General features: G+C 39.8%; 1 protein-coding gene across 6 annotated transcripts in view; it reads right to left on the bottom strand.

Annotated features, from left to right (window-relative positions):
- Positions 1-24,248, bottom strand: part of DEPDC5 (DEP domain containing 5) — a 151,484-nt gene that overhangs the window by 111,174 nt on the left and 16,062 nt on the right. For all 6 annotated transcript variants that reach the window (XM_006869286.1, XM_006869282.1, XM_006869283.1 and 3 more), the window contains 6 exons: positions 22,337-22,415; positions 21,359-21,420; positions 8,003-8,072; positions 7,596-7,668; positions 4,026-4,129; positions 3,674-3,748 (listed from right to left, as the gene is read on the bottom strand). In XM_006869286.1, the coding sequence (XP_006869348.1) occupies positions 3,674-3,748; positions 4,026-4,129; positions 7,596-7,668; positions 8,003-8,072; positions 21,359-21,420; positions 22,337-22,415 (463 nt within the window). The remainder of the gene's footprint in view (positions 1-3,673; positions 3,749-4,025; positions 4,130-7,595; positions 7,669-8,002; positions 8,073-21,358; positions 21,421-22,336; positions 22,416-24,248) is intronic.

The following is a 24,248-nucleotide window of genomic DNA, read 5'->3' as shown; positions in this document are numbered from 1 at the left end:
GGTTCCCAGAGCCATCAGTCCTCATCCTCCAACATGGCATTCAAGCTTTCTGGCTGCTTCTCCAATCACCTCGATCCTTAGAATAAAGTTCTCTTTTCACAGTAACTCAGCAGATTCCTGCTATTCTCACAAACAAAAGTATCACCCACATAATGACAGAAACAATCTCACAAGAAATCACAGCATACTGTTAATACTGGTCCCTCTAGAAAAGAGACTGACAGTAAAGATTTCATTTTTCACTTGATATGCCTCTCTATTTTTTTTAATTTTAGTGATATGACTTATTTCTGTAATTTAAAAAGTAGAATGGAAAACCAATTTACTTAATTAATCAGGAACATTTGGGGGGTGTGGTGGTGGTTGTTGTTAGGCGTCATCAAGTCAGTACCGACTCATAGTGACCTTACGCACAACAGTACAAAGGCCCTGCGCTAACCGCACAATCATTGCTGTGCTTGAGCCCATTGCTGCTGTCACTGTGCCAATTCATTTCCTCTTTTTCGCTGACCCTCCACATTACCAAGCATGATGTCCTTCTCCAGGAACTGGTCCATCCTGATAATATGGCCAAATTATGAGAGACGAAAGTCTGGCCATCCTGGCTACTAAAGAGCATTCTGACTGTACTTCTTCCAACACAGATTCTTTTGTTCTTTTGGCAATCCATGGTACTTTTAATATTCTCCTCCAACACCATAATTCAAATGCATCAATTCTTCTACGATCCTCTTTATTCGCTGTCCAACTTTCACATGCATATGAGGTTATTGAAAATACTATGACTTGAGTCTGGTGTACCTTAGTCCTAAAACTGACATCTTTGCTCTTCAACACTTTAAAGAGGTCTTGCGCAGCAGATTTGCCCAGTGCAATACGTCATTTGATTTCTTGACTGCTGCTTCCATGAGTGTTGATGGTTGATCCGAGCAAATAATGACTTTGACAACTTCAATCTTCATTTATCTTGATGTCATTTATTAGTCTAATGGTGATTATTTTTGTCTTCTTTACAATGAGATGCAATTCATACCAACAACTATAGTCTTTGATCTTCATCAGTATTTTAAGTCCTCTTCACTTTAAACGAGCAAGGTATCTTCCTTCAACTCTGATGCCACGTTTTTCTTCATATAATCCAGCTTCTAAGATTATTTGCTCAGTATACAGAATGAATAAATATGGTAAAAAAAAAAAAAAAATACAACCCTGGAGCACACCTTTCCTAATTTTAAACAATTCAGTGTTCCCTTGTTCTTTTAGAACAACTGCCTCTTAGTCTGTATACAGCTTCCTCATGAGCACAATTAAGTTTCCCGGAACACTCATTCTCCAAAATGCTGTCCATAGCTTGTCATGATCCACACAATTGAGAGCCTTTGAATAGTCAATAAAGCAAAGGCAAACATCTTTCTGGTATTCTCTCCTTTCAGTCAGGCTCCAACTGACATCACCAGTTATATATCTCATTTCACTTCCTCATCTGAAACCGGTTTGAACTTCTGGCAGCTTGCTGTCAATATGCTGTTGCAGCAGTTCTGGGATTATCTTTAGCAAAATTAGACTTGTGTCTCTTTCTCAGCGCTGCCTACAGAGGAAGCAGCCATCTCCATCGGCATCATGGCTGCCCTCAGACTCCTGGTGAAGCCCAAGATCATCAAAAAGAGGGCCAAGAAGTTCATCCAGCAGCAATCAGATCATTATGTCAAAATTACACATAACTGGCTCAAGTCCAGAGGCAATGACAACAGGGTGTGGAGAAGATGCAAGGTCAGATTTTAATGCCTAATATGGGTTAAGGGAGCAACAAAAAGACAAAACACATGCCACCCAGTGGTTTCTGTACTTTCTTGGTCCACGATGTCAAAGAACTGGTAGTGCTACTGATATCAACAGATCTTACTGCGCAGAGATCACTCACAACGTTTCCTCCAAGAACCAAAAAGCCATCGTGGGAAGAGCAGTCCAGCAGGCTGTCAGAGTCACCAATCCCAATGCCAGCCTGTGCAGCTTGTTTTTGAGATTTATTTGTTCTAAATAAAACCATAAAAGCAACAAAAAAAAAATTTTAGTGGCATGCGACATTAATGATATTGTCCAATGATTTCCACATTCCATTGGGTCACTTCTCTTTGGAATGGGCACAAACATGGATCTTTTCCAATCAGTTGAGACAGGTCTTCCAAATTTCTTGGCATAGATAGATGACGGAGTGCTTCAGTGCCACATCAGTTTGTTGAAAGATTACAGTTTGTGTTTCATCAATTCCCGGAGTCTTGTTCTTTGCCAATGCCTTCAGTGCAGCTTGGACTTCTTTCTTCAGTATCATTAACTCTTCATCATACACTACCTCTTGAAACGGTTAAACATTGATCATTCCTTTTTGGTACAGTGACTCTATTCCTTCCATAGTCTTTTTATGCTTTGTGCATCATTCAATATTTTTCCCATAGAATCCTTCAATATTGTGAGTCAAGGCTTGAATTTTTTCTTGGGGTTGGAGGGGGAGAATAAATAATAAGGGCACTGTTCTTAGTAAAAGAAAGAACTCAAATAAGACTCACTCAGCTCTTTACTTTTAGACTCCCATGAGAAGCATGTAAGAAATAGCAAGGTTGTCGGGGTCTGACCTCGACATAGTTGTCACACGTGTTTGGTTCACGAGGAGGGGAGATCCAGCGGCGATAGGGATAGCGAAAGAATACACAGACAAACAGAAGAAGGGAGACAATGAGGCACCCCAAAGCCAGGGTGGATACATCACTGGTGGGCAGGCTTGGGACTACAGGCATCATGGCCTCTGCAGGCAGCGACTCACTGCCCTGCAATCTTTAATGCATACCTTCCAACCCGTAATGCACCACAATCTTTACTCCATGCCTTCCAACCAGTAATGCACCACAATCTTTACTCCATGCCTTCCAATCAGTAATGCACACCTGGGGAGGCCCAGGCCTCTGTTTTATTTAGGGGAGGAGTTTCACACCAAGTTGGGAGGGACTAAAACAGGATACAGCTAACATCAGTAATTTTCCAGACATTCAGGTAACTACATTGTACTTCACTGGTTCGAATCCCAGGCCAGCAACTTGGATTCTCAGGCCCAATTAACATATCTATAGCCCCTGAGGTCAGTTGGGGGAAGGTGAGAGTTCTGCAGGAGACGCCCAGGTGAATGGGCTGCAACTGGAAAAGGGATTAGGGAGGATGGGTTCTTTGTCTATAGAACAAAGAACCGAGAAGTAGCTAAGATATTTTTAGTTAATCCTTTGGAGAAAGGTTTAACCTTGCAACCTTTAGTCTCGGCTTTAGGAAAATATCACATTTATCTGTGGATTTTCAAAGGCTCCAGTGTATTAATTTAATATATATACCTGAATATTAAGATGAAAGCAATTTTCCATTAACTGCCAGTGGCCTCATTGGTTACACTCAGCCCTAGAGGGCCTCGAACCTCTGACTAGTCTTACACGGTCTGCAACACAAGGTAATTTCCCAACGCAGACAAAAGAGATAAATGTTGATCATGAGAATTACCCAATCATAGAGTATTGATTTCAACTCATTTCAGCGGTGGGGGAAGATCAACTAGATCTGGGTCTTTGGCCTTTAGTAAAAAGAAGTTCACATGCATGTGGAAGGCCAACATATTGTGGTTGGTGCTGTGACTCACCATTGAATGAGAGATTGATGGCCTCTAGGTAGTTTCCTTGTGCTGAGGTAGAATTGTCTCCTTGAGGAAAACCCTCTAAAGCAATAGATGTAAACAAACAAAAACATGTTATGAAAGAAGACCACCTTAAAGAACAACAAAAAGGTGTCTGGCTCTATCGGGCCCCACCCTCTACAGTGACACTACTGAACTTACTAAATACAGTGAACAATTGGGCCCATCTGGCAACAGAACCCTAATCAAAAGCAGAAACTACACACAACAATGGAAGGGGAAGCAAGCATGAAACTCTTCATCTCTCAGTCCCTGGGCTACCTTATCCACCCCATGCTGTATTACACAGATGCAGTACCTGCCTGTTCCAGTCGCACCAACACTGGATATTGAATAAAGAGTTTCTTGATGGTCACAAGAAGTGAAGTCCACTCTTCTCGTCTCTCATTCTGCACCACCACTCTGAAAGAAAATATGCATCAAGCAGCCACAACATATACCACATCACATCTTTTTCAAGATCCAAGAAGAGGAGAAGATAGGATGTCCAGAGTTCAGATCATTAACCATCTAAACAGCAAGTACCACAAAACAATAACTATCATATTCAGAATAATAAGAAACCAAATCAAGTGCATCTAACAAGCATTATGATAGAAATGTCACATTAAGAGTCACATAAATTTAAAATAAAAATGAGAAAATATAAATAAATAAAAAAGCCCCCCTCATAAGCTATAAACATATATGTGCAATGTACATTCCAGGTCGACACTAGGGAAAAAGAATGGATGGAAATCTGCTGACATTCGTCTGTACCTTTAAAAATTTGAAACATTTAATCACATTCCAAAAAAATAAAATTCTAATTTAAAAAGAAAACTCTAACCAGCCTGGAGTGGCTGGAAGAACAGAAGATACTTCTTGAAAGAAAGACTGACAAGAAGAAAACTCTACATTTCCTCTAATACAATAATTCCAATGCTAGGAATATATTTTATTAAATTTTTTTAACTTTTCATCGTTTTAATGAATGAAAGGCTACAGAGCAGACCACTAGTTTTACATTCAACAAATCATACAGTTTGTTTCATCTCAATGATTATAATCCCCTCAGTGTAACATCACTTATCCCACCTCCTTCCTGTTTCTTGTTTCCATTCTTCCTTCTTTCCCAACCCTTCTGAACTTTGCCCTTGGGTAAATGCTGCCCTTTTGATCTTGAATGGTTGATCATTCCATGATGTGCACACCTCACTAGGGTTGTTCCCCCATATGCCAATTTATTGGTTGGCTGAAAATTAAGCCATGAATTTTCAGTTCAGTTTAGAATGAATTGAGTTCCAGACCTGAAGGGTAACCAAGGGCCATGATCTCAGGGCTCTCTCAGTTTCTATCTGACCAGTAAGCCTGGTCCTTTCTATGATTTTGAGTTGTGTTGTACATTTTCTGTCACTTTATCCAGAACCATTTAATGTGATCCCTCAGAGCAACTGGTAATGGCAAGCAGGCATCACCTAGTTCTTCTGTTTCATGGTCATGGAGATTGGTATTCCCATGGTCCATTAGCCCACTGGACTAATTGTATCCAAATAGCCACAATTTCCATCACCTTTCTTTCCTCTGGATTGTTGTTGTTGTTATATGCCGTGGAGTCGGTTCTGACTCATAGTGACCCTGTACAGGGTTTCTGAGGCTGTAAATCTTTACGGGAGTAGAAAGCCTCGTCTTTCTCCCATGGAACAGCTGGTAGTTTCAAACTGCTGACCGTAAGATCAGCAGCCTGATTCATAACCATGGTTACCAATATGTGCATCTTAAATAGCATCTCAATGTTTAAAAAGAAAAATCCTCACAACAGGATCAACAAATAACATTATGATAAATGGAGAGAAGAATTAAGTTGTCAGAGATTTCAGTTTCCTCAGATTCACAATCAACAAACAATCACAGAGGCAACAGTCAAGAAACCAAATGACGTATTACGTTAGACAAATCTGCTGCACGAGACCCCTTTAAAGTGTTCAGGAGCCAAGATGTCAGTTTGAGCACTAAGATGAACCTGACGCAAGCCATGATACTTTCAATCGCCTCATATGCATGTGAAAGTTGGACAAGGAAGACCATAGAAGAATTGATGCATTTGCGTTATCATGTTTGAGGAGAATATTAAAAGTACCATGGATTGCCAGAAGAATAAAAGAATCTGTGTTGGAAGAAATACAGTCAGAATGCTCCTTAAAAGCCAGGACAGTGAGACTTCATCTCTCATACTTTATACATGTTATCAAGAGGGACCAGTCCCTGTAGAGGGACATCATGATTGGTAAAGTGGAGATTTGGTGAAAAAGAGAAAGAATACCAGCAAGCTATACTGCTATGGTGGCAGCAGCAATGGACTCAATTTTACCAGACATAAGGATGGTGCAGGACCAAACAGTATTTTCTTCTGTGTGCAGATTTGTTATCAGTAGAAACCAACTTGGTAGTACATAACAATATCAATATATATGTATAATGGTGGTGACTGTGCCATGGAGCCAGCTCCAATTCATAGTGACCCTGATAGGGTTTCTGAGGCTGTAAATCTTTACAGAAGAAGCCTTATCTTTGTCTCATGGAGTGGCTGGTAGATTCGAACTGCTGATCTTGTGGTTTGCAGCCCAACTCACTATGCTAGCAGGACTAGTATGCATGCACATATATATGTACATGGAAGTCCTGGCGTGGCACTATAGGATGAGTACTGGATGGATTGCAAGGTCAGTTTGTACTGAAAGGTTGGTGATTCAAACTCCTCAGTCACTCTTCAGAAACCCGATCACAGGGTCGCCAAGAGTCGGAATTCACTCTACGGCACTTAACAATAATGATACATAGAAACAGGTAGATGTGATTATATAGATATAGATATATAGATAGATATATAAAATCAGTAGTATGAATATTTTTTAAACTAGAAAAATTAAACATCAATAAAGAATTGATTAAATTACAATAAAATTTGGCAGAATATGTCAAAAATACTATATAGTTATCAAAAATAAAGTTTTTTATAATGGTTACATATGGACAATAGGTACATGGAGGTTCACTATACTGTTCTTTCAACTTAAGTATGTTTGATATTATTAAAAAATAAATAGAAACCAAAACAAATTATATCAATTTTTAAATATCATAAACAAAAGGTCTGGAGAAACGTAAGCCACAAAGTTTAAAGTGCTTCTTTCTATAATAGAAAATAACACTAAGAATAAAACAAAAAAATATGAAGAGATCAGCTTTGGAGATAAATAGACAACTTACAAAGGAAAAATGCAGCGGCAGAGGGAATGCTTACTCTCACTAATAAATGAACAATAGCACTCAGTGAAATAGTTCTCCTATCTAATTGGCAACCAACCAACAAAAGAAAGAGTATTCAGTACTGGTTAAAATGCATCATTCATTGATACTAGGAAAATAAAATTCTCAACTTCAGTGTTTTTGGAGGGTCATTTGGCTTCTTCACAAAAATAGAATACCTTTGACCCAATAACTACATTTCTGGGAATTTACCCTAAGAAATGATTAAGGATGTACTTAAAGATTTAGCTGTTAGAACAGTTACTAGAGTAGGACTATCAGTGAGAGGCCTGGTGGGGCAATGATTTCGTGTTCAGCTGCTTGGAGTTGACCCACCAGCCACTCCATGGGAGATGTGGCAGTCTGCTTTATAAAGATTTACAGCCTTAGAAACCCTCTAGGGTGGCTCTACTCTGTCCTATAAAGTAGCTTAAGAGTCAGGATCAGCTCAACAGCAACGGGTTTCGTTTGGAATGAAGGATCTATGGGGACTTAAAATTACTCCACAATAAAGCAGTTAAAAAAAAAAAAAAACAAGCTTGAAAAGAAACAACAAAAAGCATGAAACGCTCAAACATACTTGTAAAAGTCTTCATAGAATCGACCCTTGTGATCCTGTCGAATTGAAGCTCGGTTTACTTCAGGAAACTCATCTGAAATCGAGAAAACAAAGTCTGTAGATCAGAATGAAAAGAGAAATTCACATTTTCTCTACCAGCACGGCCCCCCCAGAGATTTGCAAACACAAAAATAAGTGAATAATGACAATGTATCTATTAAGTAGGTTTTAAGATGAAGTGCAATTCACTAATTTCTTGAATCCACCCAGTAATGAATTATTATGGTTTCTATTCCACGCAGTTCTCATAACAGAAAAGGTAGGAAAGATGGAGACACACAAAGGAAGGGGCAGAAGTGGAAAAGGGATGGCTGATGCAGACAAAGGGGTATGAAAACATAACATAAGTAAGTAAAAGAGCTACTCACCAATAGATTTTGCATCATAGAAAGTTCTAGAAAATAGGACCACTGTCACTTCGTGACTACAGTTCTTCTCCTGGTTGTGGAGAGAAAAAGTAAAGACAGCTCAGGTTTATTTCATTTTTTTCACTATGAAGTAACACACATGAACATATTTCAATTCTAAAAGGCTCAGTGGCAGTCCCCCAGTAAGGGATGTGCGCCATAGAGTCGGTTCCAACTCACTGCAACCCTGTATAGGATTTTTGAGGCTATAAATCTTTACGGGAGCAGAAAGCCTCATCTTTCTCCCGCACAACAGCTGGTAGTTTTGAACTGCTGACTTTGAAGTTAGCAGCCTGACTCGTAACCACTAGGCTACCAGAGCTCGGTAAGGAATAACTTCATTTAATTACAGGTTACATAGAGCAGGACAAAGAGCACTGGGCTGGGAGCCAGAAGAGTGGGCGTTGAGTCCTGGCTCTAACTGAGCAAGTTCCTCAAAGTCCCAGAGATGAGGAGAGTGCTTTGAAAGTGCAAATCACCATTAAAGAAAGGACCCTGTCTTCCAGCTCTTGGTCTGACTCCTAACTGATCCACCAGGTATCAGGGACTCATATTTGTGCCTGCTTCCTAGTATTTTTCAATCTCTTCAGAACTGCAGTTTAGGAAACAAGGGCAACACCCATGGTGTTAGATAGAGAAACCAAGGACACATCCACACCCTAACAATACCAAAGGATGAGGTCTGGGCGCTGCTCCAGATACAGAGGTAGAAGCTAAGGCAAGGAATTATCTTTGGCCTATGGTGAGGCTAGTGGAAATAAATGTTTCCATGGCATCTGGAGAGCAATGTTCTCGAATCTGGGTGTTTATAGGACGTAAAATTTAGCTGGCACCAGTAAATCAACAAACTCAGTTTCAGTTCCTCCTGAGACTTTGAAAACAACAACCTGCACCAGCCAGCCCCATCTCTAATCAAGCCATACTTTCTGACCACACAATTTAGTGTTCACCATGTAAGGGGTATAATTATATAACATTAAACGCTATACCAACATATGATACAATGCACCTTATAGTTCTGGTGTAGCACTGTGGGTTAATGCATCAGACTGCAAAGTTATTTGAACTGCAAGGTCGGTGGTTTATGCTCACCAGCTGCTCCTTGGAAACCCTATAGAGAGTCACTATGGGTTGAAACCAACTTGATGGCACTTAACAACAACAACCTTACAGTCTGCCATTAGACATATCCTCTTGGTACATCCCACAGTACCAGCAAGAGATCAGAGTATCATTGTTGTTATTATTAGACCAGAGTCTTGTTGTTGTCACTGAGTAACATCAAGTCAACGCCATGTGACAAAACAGAACTACCCCTAGAGTTTTCTCAGCTGTAATCTTTACGGAAGTAGACAGCCAGGGCTTTCTCCCATGGAGATACTAGGAGGGTTCAAAAGGTTAGTAGCCAAGTGCATTGCAACACCAACTACTTTACTAGACTCCAAGTACTCCAAACTCGAATCTCAGAAACCTTGTCTGATTTTTTCATACATGAAGCACAGGGAAAAGTGCCTTATAGTGGGCCAGTAAGAGCCTCTCAACTTATATGTGATGGAGAAGAGAACACACGACAAAGTAGTGCCATGGGCTGGGATGACAAGGGGATGCTCTCATGATGTTGCTGTTGTTGTTGTTAAGTGCTGTTGAGTTGTTTCAGACTTACCGAGAGACCCTGTATAGGGTTTTCAAGGAGCGGCTGGTCAGCTTGAACCACCAACCTTGTGGTTCAAACCGACCTTGCAGTCCAGCACATTAACCCACAATGCCACACCAGGACTCCTGGATGGAGCTGAGTGAGAACCCCTATTCTGCTTTTACAGGCTATTGACCATGAGCAAGCTACTTAACCTCTCTGCATCCCACATTCCCTACCTGTGTCATGGGAGCAAGAGGATTACATGAGATAACGCACATAAAACACTCTCCACAATACCTAGTATGTCAAAATACTCAATAAAAGTTAACTATGACTACTGCTATTACTGCTACCACCACTATATTTTGAGCTCAAAAATGTATTCATAAACTACCAAGTTTGACCCTGCCATCCATAGGGTCAGCTTTAAGCTATTTAATAACATTTAAAAAGTTATTTTATATATGTATATTTTATATTAAATATATTATTATATATATGATATAATCTTCACCAAAACATGCTAAGTCAATACAGAATGTTTACAGAAAGCTAGTTTAATCCAAGTTCTTGCTTTTAAACGAAGTTCTTGATTTTAAAAAATTAGCAATTGTAAGAGCAAAGCCTTGTAAAGTAATGGTGGAGCCTATGCCATGGCCTGTCCCTATACCTAATCATATATATATATATATATACACACACACACATACACACACACACAGAATTTAGGCCAGATATGAAATGGAGGTTTTCAGAGACCCAACATTGAAATGACCATTAGTGGACCAAGGTCATCCTCTAGGCCCAGCTGACTTATTTAAGTCCCTGTTGTTTGTCCTTATCCCCTACACTCAGGAAACACAAAGATCTAATCATCCCAAGTCCCATGACTACAGAAGCCTAACTGATCTACTTGACATCCAGTCTGTCCCTTCAGCAAACTGCTCTTGCCACGAAGCAACACTTCTTCAGAGTCTCCCTGTCTTTCATCACATTGACCCTCTACTCAAGACCCTTTAATAGCCCCCACTTCTCATCACATTAAACCTAAACTCTGCCTGGTTTGTCCTGATCCCATCCTTCTAATCTAATCTTCTTGTTGTTATTTAGTGCCGCCCAGTTGGTTCCGATTCATAGTGATCCTGTGTAGCGTTTCAGAAGCATGGTTGGTGAGTTTGAACTACCAACCTTGCGGTACAAACTGACCTTGCAGTCCAGCACATTAACCCAATCTAACCTTGTTGTTAAGTTGTTAAGCACCGTTGAGTAGGTTCCGACCCAGAGCGACCCTTTATAGGGTTTCCTTCCGAGGAGCAGCCGGTGAGCTTGAACCACAGACCTTGCAGTTCAAATGGCTTTGCAGTATGGCACATGAACCCACAGCACCACACCAGGATTACTTACTATTGATTATTTCCTGCACAAGCACTTTATGGAAACACATAATGCTACACCCCATTCTCATGCAGTTCGATCTTTTGCTCAGACTGTTCAGCTGAAACACCTCTCTAGCTTCCTTTCCAGCCATCTAAACCTTCCCTAGCCTTCCAAATTTAAAAGCTCCAGGCCCTAATCTGTACCTTTGCTAGTTTCAAATACCTATCCCCCAATCTCCTCGGATGATTTGCATATTCTCTGAGAACAAACATTGTACTTCTAGTTCTTGACCCTTAGTTGTTGTTGTTGTTGTTAGTGCCGTCGAGTCAATTCCAACCCATAGCAACCCTGTATAGGGTTTCCAAGGAGCGTCTGGTAAGCTTGAAATGCCAACTTTGTGATTCAAACCAACTCTGCAGTCTAGCACATTAACCCACAGCGCCACATGTACCTCCATATTGCTGAAGAAGAGGCAAATTGTATTTATAATGAGCCCCAACTACGTGCAGATCCTTTAATATTCTTGGTGAGGTAGAGCCTTATATCCATTTTGCAGACAGGGAAACTAAGACTCAGAGAAACGGAATATTTCCCCAAGATCAAAACGCTAATCAGAGCAGAATGTAATTTGAAACCAAATCTATTCTAAACAAAACTCCATCCATTTTTCTACTATATAAAGCAGCTGTAAATATTTTTTGATTAAGATGATGTTCCCATGTGAAATCAGATCTACCTGATTAGGGTGACTTTTTTTTATTCCTTTTGGGGTTTTTTCTTGTTGTAAAATGCATGCAGTGAAAAATATGTATCATTAGAGATGCTACATTGTTATGCAACCATCCCCTCTAGTTCCAGAACATTTCCATCTGTGTCACTGTGGGCTAATGGGCTAGACTGCAAAGTTGTTTGGTGGTTCAAAACGCTCACCAGCCGCTCCTTGGAAACCATATATAGGGTCTTTATGGGTCAGAAACGACTCGACAGCACTTAACAACAACTATCCATTACACAGTCATGCTCACTTCCTCTCCCCTTAAGCCCTGGCAAACACTAATCTGTCTTCTGTTAAGGGTCTGCAGACTCTGGATAGCTCATACAAATGGAAACATACCATATGAGGCCTTTTGTGTCTTTTTTTCCCAAGGTTCAACCATGTTTAACATGTATCAGAACTTGATTATTTTTTACAGCTGAATAGTATTCCATTCCATTGTTTGGCTACATCATCTTCTGTTTATTCATTCTTCAGTGGATGGACAGTTGTGTCTTTTTTTTGGCTATTATGAATATTATCAATATTCATATACAAGTTTTTCTGTGAATGTATGTGAAGTGCAGTGAATTATTTACTGTCTCTTCTAGTCATAGCCTATAAACTCCCAACAAACAACTTTTTCCTGTTGGCTCTGGGTAAAAGAAAGTGGGGGAAGATGCTGATGGATTCTATGGTTCTGTTGTGAGAGACTGTTAACAGGGCTAACAGTGACTGGTCAGCACTTTCAGCAAGATGGTGGACATGCTACACAGATCCTCTACAACAAAGATACGAGAGACAAAATAAAACAGACAGATGAGAATTCTGGCACCCTGAACTTTAGAAGAGAGGATGTGCTTTTTAGGAGGAGAAGCCGAGCAGGGAGGGTGAAGGAGGGAGACTGACTAGTGAATGGCTAGCCAGATGCGGCTTGACCATCTTGTGAGCAGTTGTGGCAGTGGAGGCTAAGTCTGGCAAAGCAAATACGTAAGGGCAATGGTAAAGGCGCAATTTCTTCTTTTTTCCCATGTTTTCCTGGTGACCAGAAGTGTGGCCAGTTCCCACCCTCATCCACTCCGAGGGCAAACCCTACTCTCTGGAAGTTCGGAGCCATGTGGTTGGAAGCCACACCAGTGTGGGCCAGCTTTAGTACCTAGATTTAGGTGGGCCAGCTTTAGTACCTAGATTTAGGTGGGCTCAGTTCCAGACCTACAAAACCCACAGTGCCACCAGACTAGCATTTAACCAGCCACACTGTCTCCAGCTTTCTTACAGTCCTAACAGACACGAAAGCCAACTTCATCAAGGGCCCCTCTGAACCACTTCTGGATTGAGTGCCCTGAACATAGGTAATACTGAGGCCAATAGGAACTACATCTAGGGCCAGGAACTCTGCTGTCACATTCCTTCCACAACTACCTCATAAGCTCTATAAATTGCATGAGCCCCCCAGAGATTTAGCCCCTCTTGGTCCAACAGCTGCACTAGTCCAACAACTGCAACTCTACAATGCACCTGTGACGAGACAATTTTAGCACACACAAAGAAACAAAAGAGAATGGCTCAAACAAATGACCAAGATGCAGAGCCAGAAAATGTTTCTGAGGAAGAAAAAGATAATGGAACTTACTTAAAAAAAATTTTCAAAAGAATGATATTTAGGTAACTTCAAAGGATCAATAAAAAGATTGAGGAAAGCAACGAGAACACAATAAACACTTTAGAAGTAAAATACTACAAGACCAAACAGACAAAATAAACACAACTTTGACAAAATACAAAACCTGAAATTAGAAATGCAGATTAATCTCAGAAATAGACAATACATTGAAAGGGCAAAGGAGCAGATGTGAAGCAATGGAAGCCCAAATTAGTGAGCTTGAAAAGAAATTTCTCAATACTAATGTGCTAGAAGAACAATCAGAAAAAAGAATGAAAATATCCTAAGAAAGTCTAAAAGTTATGTGGGACACTATGGAGAAGAAAACTTATGGGTGATCAGAATTCCAGAACAGGAAGAGACAAGCACAGAGAAAATGTTGAAGACTTGTTGGAAGAAAACTTCCCTAGCATCATGAAAGATGAGAATATACGCATACAAGAAGCTGAATGAACCCCAAACAGAAGAGATCCCAAAAGAAAATCACTAATACATATCATAATCAAACTTTCCAAAAATAAAGACAAGAAAAGAATCCTGAGAGCAACTCAGGAAAACCAAAAAGTTATCTACAAAGGAGAACCAATAAGACCAAACTCTGATTTCTCAGCAGAAACCATGAAGACAAGAAAGCAATGGAATGACATATACAAAACTCGGGGGGGAAAAAATTACCAGCCAAGAATCATACATCCAGCAAAGCTGTCCCTCAAATATGCTGATAAAATTAGAGGACATTTCCATTTAAACTAAATTAAAGGAATTTATAATACCCAAACCAAGTTTGCAAAAAATGCTAACCGGTGGTTTTTGGACTGAGAACTAACAACAGCAGACAACAACCTGAGATTATCATATATGACAACACCACCCAGAAATCAATCCAAATACGTAAGTAATTAAAGTAAGACAACCCTACAAGACTGAAAATAGGGAACCAGAGATATCAAAGTATAATGAAGTCAGTTACAAAGCAAAAAGAGGGAAGTGTAGATACAGAACTTCCAAATGGCAAGGAAGTCAAATAGATTTCAAGATAAAACACACTGCTTTAAGCAGGGGGGGAAAATTGTAAAATACAGCATGACCTCAAAGAAAAATAAAATTTGCGCATCAAAATCAGAAAGATTTAGTAAACATTAACACAACAGAAATGAAAATTAAAAGAAAACACACAAACAAAATGAACTCAGCATAGAAAATTATGTGGAACAAAGAATCCAGCAGCACCACAAAAAAATACATAGAAAAATGATAATAATCAATTCATACATATTAATAATTACCCTGAATATAAATGGATTAAATGTACCAGTCAAGAGACATACAGAGCAGAATGGATAAGAACACAGGATCCTTCAATATGATTACTACAAGAGACATATCAAAAAGATGGAGACAGCCTAAATGCCCAACAACCGAATAATGATTAAATAAACTTTAGTACATAAACACAATGGAATACTACAAAACACTCAAGAATAATGATGGACATTGTGCAGAGTGAAATTAGTCAATCACAAAAGCACAAACATTGTATGAGACCAATGTTGTAAAAAGTTAAGGTTTTCTTGATAAAAGAAACAACCTATGATAGTTATGGATGATAGGGGGAGGATAAATTATTCATGAGCTAGAAGGTAGACACAAGTTAACATGGGTGACAGGGCAGGCGGTATACAAGAAAGAGGTTAGCAGAGGCAAGATGAAGGTAGCAGGAGACACAGGGAGGAATGCCAGAGTTAAAGTGAATAGAGAAGTAACTGCTGTTAACTGTTGATTCATGGAGAGGATTACAACCATGTAATGAAGAAAAGTGTAAGATTTGCTGAATGTAAAACTGATGATCTGCTCTGTAAACCTTCACTCAATTCACAATAAAAAATTTAAAAATACATACATAGTGACTGGTCAATTTTGCCGCTGGGTATAAAATAAGGCATCTCAGAAGAAAAGGGGGAATCTCACTACCATCAAAGATGAAAAGCCAACAACTGAGCTTGTCCTTTGGACCCAGAGATTCCCACACATTGAACTCCTCAACGCAGAAACAGAAAGCTGTATCACTAGAGGAGTGGCAGAGGAGCAGCTGCAGATGAACCAAGAGGCAGAGTGGTACACTTACCACCCAGCCCACGGAGCAAATAAAGCCGAATGACGCTGGGCAGGAGGCTTGCTTGTAGAGTGGGATGCTTTCAGGCACTTACTTCATGAATTAGGTTTGCTGACCCATGGAACTAGAACCAAGTGCCTTCAGGTTGAGGCTTATGGTAGAGTGGTGTGTCCTGATATGGGCATTTATCAGCAGCCATAAGAGGACTTTACAACATTGCCAGGGTAGAGAGAGAGGCCTGCTTGTAGGCACATCTGAGGAGAGGCTGTCCTGACTGAAAGAACTGTGTCCTGAACATTTCTGACTCTCAGCTATAACCTGTTAACTTTCCTAATAAATACCATAACTGTGAACATTACAGTGAATAAACCTAGTTGAGCACAGACACAGCTGTGGGAGGGATGGTTGGTGACATATTTTTGTATATATTTTCAATTCACAAACATAAATACCCAGGGTGAAACTCTGAGTCAGATGGTAATGCTAAGGAGATGTGGTGAGACAACTGGTTTAAGAGTTCAGCTGCTAACCAGAAAGTCAGCAGTTTGAATCCACTAGCAGTTCCATAAGATAAAAGACCTGACAACCTACTGCCATCGAGATCACAGCCTAGGAAAGCCTAGGGGACAGTTCTGTTACATAGGGTCATTATGAGTCAGAATTGACTCAAGAGTAACAATATCCTAATTCTATGTTTAACTTTTTGAGGAACTGCCAAAACTGCTTTCAAAAACAGTTGCATCATTCTGCATTCCCATCAGCAAAGAATGAGGGTCCAATTTCTCCACATCCTCAGGAACATCTGCTATTTCCAGTTCATTTGATCTTTACTATTCTACTGCGGGTGAGTTGGTATCTCCTTATGGTTTTGATTTGCATTTCCCTGGTGTGGTACTGTTGGATAGGCACTGGACTACTAATCGAAAGGTTGGCAGTTGAAACTCACCAGTGGCTCCTTGGGAAACCTGTCCAGGGTCTCTAAGAGTGGGAACCTACTCGATGACACTTAATACTAACAACAACTACCATGTTGAGCATCTTCTCCCATGCTTAGTGGCCAGTTGGATATCTTCTTTGGTGAAATGTCTATTCAAATCCCTTTGCTCATTTTTAAACTGGGTTGTCTGTCTTTCTGTTGCTAATTAGTAGAAGTTCATAGTATATTTTGGATATCAGACCCTTATCAGGTACATGGCAGGAAAAAGATGAGGTTTTCTGCTCCCTCAAAAATGTAAAGCCTCAGAAACCTTACACAGGGTCACTGTGAGTTGGAACCAACTCAACAGCACTTAACAACAACAACATCAGGTTGCCAATTTTTTCCTTCTATTTTGATACAGTCCTTTAATTAACAAAAGTATTTAACTGGTTGTTGTTGTTGTTAAGTGCCGTCGAGTAGGTTCCGACCCATAGCGACCCTGTACAGGGTTTCCAAGGGTGTAAATCTTTACGGGAGTAGAAAGCCTCATCTTTCTCCTCCGGAGCAACTGGTAGTTTCAAACCGCTGACCTTAAGGTTGGCAGCCTGATTCGTAACCACTACACTACCAGGTGGGGTCTATTTATCTGTTGTGCCTTTTGCTACTCATATTTTTGTTGTTGTATCTGATAAGCCATCATTAAAACTAGGTCCCTAAGCCATGCTCCTATATTTTCTTCTGCAAATTTTATGTTGTTTTAGGATTTACAGTTAGGTCCTTAACCCATTTTGAATTGGTTCTGTGTATGGTGTGAGGTATGCATCCTGATCAGTTCTTCCATATGTGACAGTCCAATTTTCCCAGCACCGTTTTTGAAGAAACTCTTCTTTCCCTACTAAATGAACACTGGTGCCACCTTGCAAAATGGTAGGACTGTTGTTTATTGCTGTCGAGTCAATTCCAACCCATAGTGACCCTGTATAGGGTTTCCAAGGAGCGATTGATGAGCTTGAACCGCAGACCTTGCGACTCAAACCAACTTTGCAGTCCAGCACGTTAACCAACAGCGCCACACAAGGATGCTGCAAAATGGTATGCTGTGTTGTTGTTAGGTGCCATCGAGTTGGTACCGACTCATAAATGACCTTATACACAGCAGAATGCAACACTGCCCGATCCTGGGCCAACCTCACTATTGTTGCCACACTTGAGCTTGCCACACTTGATGCTTCCACTTTGCCAATCCATCTCGCTAGGTGTCTTCCTCTTTTTATCTGACCCTCTAAAATAGTAAGTTGTTGTTAAGTGCTGTCGAGTATATATTCTGACCCATAGTGACCCTGTTAAGAGTTTCCAAGGAGCAGCTGGTGAGCTTGAACTACCAACCATGCAGTTCAAATGACTTTGCAGTCTGACGTATTAGCCCACAGCACCACACCAGTTATAATTACTATAAAAAACAATTTGGAAGTCCCACAAAAAAACATATAACCCAGCAATCCCCATCCTAGCTACATACCCAGAAGTGACAGCAGAAACATAAGCAGAAAGCTACATACCAATGTTAATTGCAACTCTTCATAATAGCCAAAAGATAAAAACAATCAAAATGTTCATTAGCAGACAAATGAAAAGCAAAATGTGACATACTAATACAATAGAATATGACTCAGCCATACAGAGAAATGAAAGTTTGATTGCATGCCACATGCTGTGAAATAAGTTAGTCACTCAACAGCAAATACTACAGCACTTCTATGAAATGTGCAAAGATATAAAAATCAGATTATTAGTGGTTAACAGGGACAAGAGGGAGTGGAAGAGTTTTTGGTTAACGGCGGTGAAATAATTTGGAAAACAATATCAAGAACTCAAAGAATATAATCACTGTCACTGAAGTGTACATGTAGAAATTCTGGAACTGGTATATGTTTTTATAATAATAAAAGTAAGTTTTAGAACAATGTCAGGTCTATTCTGATATGGGATCACCATGAACTGGAGTCAAGTTAATGGCAACTGTTTGTTTTGTTTTTTACAGGAGGGGGTGTTAAATCCTTATCAGATTATGTCCCATTCTATGGGTTCCTTTGATGTAGAAACATTTTCAACTTTAATGAAATCCAATTTATTTTTTCTTTGATGGTCTGTGCTTTGATGACATATATAAGAAATCATTGCCAAGTCAAGGTGATGAAAATTTACTACTGTTTTCTTCCAAGAGTTTATGGTTTGGGATTTTAAATTTAAGTCTGATTCATTTTGTCAATTTTTGTTTGTGGTATGCAGTCAGGGTCCAACTTTCTTTTGCATATGGATATCCAATTATCTAGCACCATTTCTTAAAGAGACAATTCTTTCCCTATAAATGATCTTGATACATTTGTTGAAATAAATTGACCATGAATGTAGAGGCTTTCCATTCTAGTAATGTCTATCTTTATGACTGTACCACATTGTTTTGATTACTGTTGTTGTTGTTGTTGTTATGTGCCATCGAGTTGGTTCCGACCCATAGCGACCCTGTATAGGGTTTCCGAGGGTGTAAATCTTTACGGGAGTAGAAAGCCTCATCTTTCTCCCGCGGAGCAGCTGGTAGTTTCGAACCGCTGACCTTAAGGTTCGCAGCCCGATTCATAACCACTACGCTACCAGAGCTCCTTACTGTAGCTTTGCATAAATTTTTTAAGTTGTACAATCTCTGTAGTTGCTTATGTACAATCAAACACCTCATGGGATTTGATTCTTTGGTTTAGAGGTTTAGGGTTATGGTTTCATGGTGCATTCCAGTCCTAAAAACATTTTTCATGCTTCTGTTCTACCTCTTGCTTTGTTGAGTGTCTGAGTTATTAAAGGCTTGCAAGTAGACATTCTGGTGTGGTGCTATAGGATCAGCACTGGACTGATAACCGTAAGGTTGGCAGTTCAAACCCACTAGTCGCTCCTTGGTTGATTGTTCAAACCCAGCAGTCGCTCTGTGGAAACCCTATATAAAGTCACTAAGATTCAGAAGCAATTCAATGGCACTTAAAAACTAACTAAACTAACAAAAATAGCTATCCAAGACACAATTGGTCTCTATTTGCCTGGAGCAATAGAAGTAGAAAGAGAGCCAAGAATAAGAGGAGGAAATGGAATTTGTGGTTAATTGCTTCCACAAACAACTGCTTCCTTTGCCATGTGACTAGAAGAACTGAAGGTCCCCAACTCCCATTACTGAACATTTTGATCAAAGATTCTATCGAAGAATTCTGATCAAGACAGGGAAAATGCAAAACAGCACTGTATGGAGTCGAGATTTTCTGGAGCTAGGGAGGCTACATAAGCACCATCAAAATTATTGTATGAGATAATTTTTAAACCTTAACCCAAAAATATTCCTTAAAGTCATCTTAAGACCAAACAAGGGATTAGCACAACTAATAAAAATGTCTGCCTTTAGCATTATGTTCTTTTCAGAACTATCTCTATGGAATCAAATTCACACCACCAACTAAGAAGATTAAATAGGAACCTTAGTGAGCGTAAGTTTATATTAATGAAAGAGGGACAACTCAGAAAAGGAAGGTGAAAATAGTTGCACACCATTACAAGAATGTAATCAATGTTACTGAATTGTAAAAACTGTTGAATTGGCATAGGTTTTGCTATATGTATTCTAAAAAAATCCTTTTTTTTTTTTAACCCCCACAGCTCTGTAGTAAGTTTTCAAGTCCTCCTAATCTGCTATTCTTTTTTAAGACTGTTCTGGTTATATAGTACACAGGAGTCCCCTGCAATTCTATAGGAATTTGATTCAGCTTTTCCATTTTTACAAAATTAGGCTGCTGACATTGAAATCTGTAGATCACTTTGGGTAAACTGCCACCTTTCAATCCATGAACATAAAATACCCTCTCATTGATTTGTTGTTGTTAAGTGCTATCGATTCAGTTCCAACCCATAGCGATCCTGTACAGGGTTTCTGAGGAGTGACTGGTGAGCCTGAACTACCAATCTCATGGTTCAAACTGACTTTGCAGTCCAGCGCATTAACCCACAGCGCCACACCAGATCTTCCTTAATTTATTTCAGCAATATTTTACAGTTTTCAATGTACAATGTTGTACCTCCATGGCTAAACTTATTCCTAAGTAGTCTAACCTTATTGATTTGTAAAAGAACTGTTCTCTAAATTTCTTTTTGAATTGTTCATGGCTGTTTTTGCATGCTGATCTAATGCCAAGTAACTTTACTATCTTACTGAGTTCACTTCTTAGCTTCATTTTTGTATGAATTCTTTAGAATTTTCTATATATAGGTTGTTGTTCTTCAGCAAACAGAGACAGTTTTACTCCATCTTTGACAATTTGATGGCTTTTCCATTCCTTGACCAATTGCTCTGTTTGAAACTTAAAGGGCAGTGTTCAATTGTTGTTGTTGTTAAGTGCCGTCGAGTCGGTTCCGACCCATAGCGACCCTGTACAGGGTTTCCAAGGGTGTAAATCTTTACGGGAGTAGAAAGCCTCATCTTTCTCCCGCAGAGCGGCTGGTAGTTTCGAACCGCTGACCTTAAGGTTCGTAGCCCGATTCGTAACCACTACACTACCAGAGCGTAGCAGTGGCAAAAGTGAGCATCCTTGTCTTATTCCTTTCACTTCTTTACTAATGAGTATGATGTTAACCATGGGTTTTTCTACAAATACCCTTTATCATGTTAAGGTGACTATGGTAATGTAAATCAGGAGTCTTATCAATTTAGATTTAGGTAAATCTAGGTCAATTTAAAACACTTAACAGAAACACTGTGTTATAAAAATATGTACTGAATAACACTAACATAATGACAATGGATAAGGAGGGGGAAAAAACATACCTTCCATTTGATAAAAAGATCAGCAAGGAAACCATTCACAGATTTCTCAAAATACAAATCTCCTATAAAGAAACAATGAGCAGAAGATGAGGATTATTGTTATTTTAAGACAAAGTCTAATGTACAAAAATGATCTCAACCTAAACTTTCTATCAAGCCAAATTTAATGTCTACCTAATGCAACAAGGAGCTCTGGTAGCGTAGTGGTTACGAATCGGGCTGCGAACCTTAAGGTCAGCGGTTCGAAACTACCAGCTGCTCCGCGGGAGAAAGATGAGGCTTTCTACTCCCGTAAAGATTTACACCCTCGGAAACCCTGTACAGGGTCGCTATGGGTCGGACCCGACTCGACGGCACTTAACAACAACATAACAACAATGCAACATGGCTGAGGTAAACACAAGATTGAAAAGCTTTGATAGTTAAAAAATATTGACTACCTTCTGAATGAGAGGACAAGCTAACCCCTACAACTGGTAGAACCCAGGCATTCACAGACCTATTACTTGCAGTTCCTGCTGTTCTCCAGCATCTTGATGACCCATAGCAAAAACAAGCTGTGATTTTGATAATTTGTCATTATGGATGCACTATGAGGCAGGACTTCTAGAGACAGCATCTGCATCTCATAGTAATTCTAACAAAATAAGGCAGTCTTGGTGATTCTTGAGAGGATAAGCAGAGAAATGAAAGGTATTTGAAAAAAAAAAAAGGTGTTGGTTCTTAGTCACAAAGTTATTCTCTATGACTTTTCACAGGATAATTACGGCTCTCAGAAGATTTTCCATTAATACCTGACTGCATTTCATGGAATTTGAGTAGGTAGACAAATATTTTCTGGACCATTTGAGGATTTGCAAAAATGTCAGGATACATCGTTCCAGAATGTCAAGAGCTTACAGTACAGTGATACCAACTTGGGGGGAACCAGAAAATTCTCCCCAGAGAGAGTTACAACAATTACTTAGGGAACAGTACCATAAATATCAAAATCCCACATTTCACAGCTCATCTGAATAAATATGTAAACCATAGCCGACGTAGAACGAAACACCACCTGAAACAAATAAAAAATATAATTGCATTAGAAAGTGTTGATGCAAGAATCCCCCTCACTGTGGGAATGTTTGCCATATACAAGCTTATTGTGAAGGCTAAAGACACACAACATATTGCAACACACATGAACTTTCCATGAAAGTTCAAGAAACACAGAGAAAGGAAAAGTCAGGGAGTTATCAGTCTAAAAAAAAAAAAAATTTATAATTCACACTTTTTCTACACCCAGGCTGTTGGGAAGAAGAGCAGAATTGGTTTTCTAGGCTGTGTACTTTATCCTGAAGCCCCTTAGTCAGCCCTTCTTTAACCCAAAAGGGTCTAAAGAGGTTTAATGGGAAATCAAAATGTAAATCTCTGTCACTCCTTAGTTCATTAGAGACCTTATTCCTTAGTCACTCCCCAGGGTTTTCCATAGTGCCAGGTGTATAATTTTGTTGTTGTTAAGTGCATTTTGCAATGACACATCAGACAAGGGACTCATTTCTAAAATACATAGGAAACTACAACACCTCTACAAGAAAGACAAATAACCCAATAAAAAAGTGGGCACAGGACATGAACAGACACTTCACCAAGGAAGAGATCCAGGCAGCCAACAACATATGAAGAAATGTTCACGATCACTAGCCGTTAGAGAGATGCAAATCAAAACAACAATGAGATATCATCTCACACCAACAATAACAGCAAAGATCAAAAAAGGAGAGGAAAATAAATGCTGGTAGGGATGTGGAGAGACTGGGACACACCTGCATTGCTGGTGGGATTGCAAAATGGTCCAAACTCTCTGGAAAGCAATATGGTACTTCCTCAGAAGGTTCAAAATAGAAACACCTTTTGATCCAGCAGTTCCTCTACTTGGTATTGACCCACAAGAAATACATGCCATAACACGAGTAGACATATGCACACCAATGTTCATAGTAGCACTATTTACAATAGCAAAAAAGATGGAGACAGCCTAAGTGCCCATCAACTGAAGAATGGATAAACAAACTGTGGTACATACACACAATGGAATACTATGCTACCCTGAAGAATAAAAAGGAAGCTGCAAGCCACCGCATAACATGGATGAACCCTGAGGACATTACATTATGTTGAGTGAAATTAGTCAGTCACAAAAAGAGAAATATTGCATAGAACCACTTCTGTAAAAGACTTAGAAAAAGAACCCATACTAAAGCGGGGGTGGGGAGTGGGTGGGTGTGAATTCTTTGCTGGTTACCAGGATGCGACGGGTGGGGTGAGGGAAAGGAGGAGAAGGTGGAACACAGGGTAAGGAATAGACACAGGATAGTTTGGGTGCTAGGGAGGGCGGCAATACACAAGAAGGGTGGAGGAGAATGGAAGAACAAAGCAGACAGGAAAACAATTAGGCAGATTTGCATGGGCTAAGTGGGACAGAGGTAAATAATGATATATGCACAACCTTGGAACAACAGGGCTCTGGGTTACAGGGACTGAGATATGGTTGGAATTGGGAAAGGGGGGAAATAATGTTAAGATGCTTGGCTGTCTTTTGAAACTTGGTTTCCCTGGCATACCACAATAAAATAGACACTTGAGGGGGAGAGAAAGGAACAGCCAGAAATATCACCAAAGAAAGCTTGTAAGTCTGCCTTCTGCCTATAATTGATTGGAATACCTAAAATGGGGCTACAATGTGCCCAGTGAAGGAGGCTTCCTGAGGAACCTTTGCATTACATAAGACCATAGGTGGAATCCTGAACCCCATCCAGAATCTTCTGAGGTGGGAAATTTCCACTTGAAAGGACAAGCAGACCAGCCTGGAGCAGCTAGAAGAACAGAAGATACTTCTTGAAAGACT

Source organism: Chrysochloris asiatica, unplaced genomic scaffold, assembly GCF_000296735.1.
Source record: "Chrysochloris asiatica unplaced genomic scaffold, ChrAsi1.0 scaffold00128, whole genome shotgun sequence".
Taxonomy (NCBI): Eukaryota; Metazoa; Chordata; class Mammalia; order Afrosoricida; family Chrysochloridae; genus Chrysochloris; species Chrysochloris asiatica.
The sequence above is the reverse complement of the archived record's forward strand: the minus strand, read 5'-3'. Positions and strand labels throughout refer to the sequence as shown.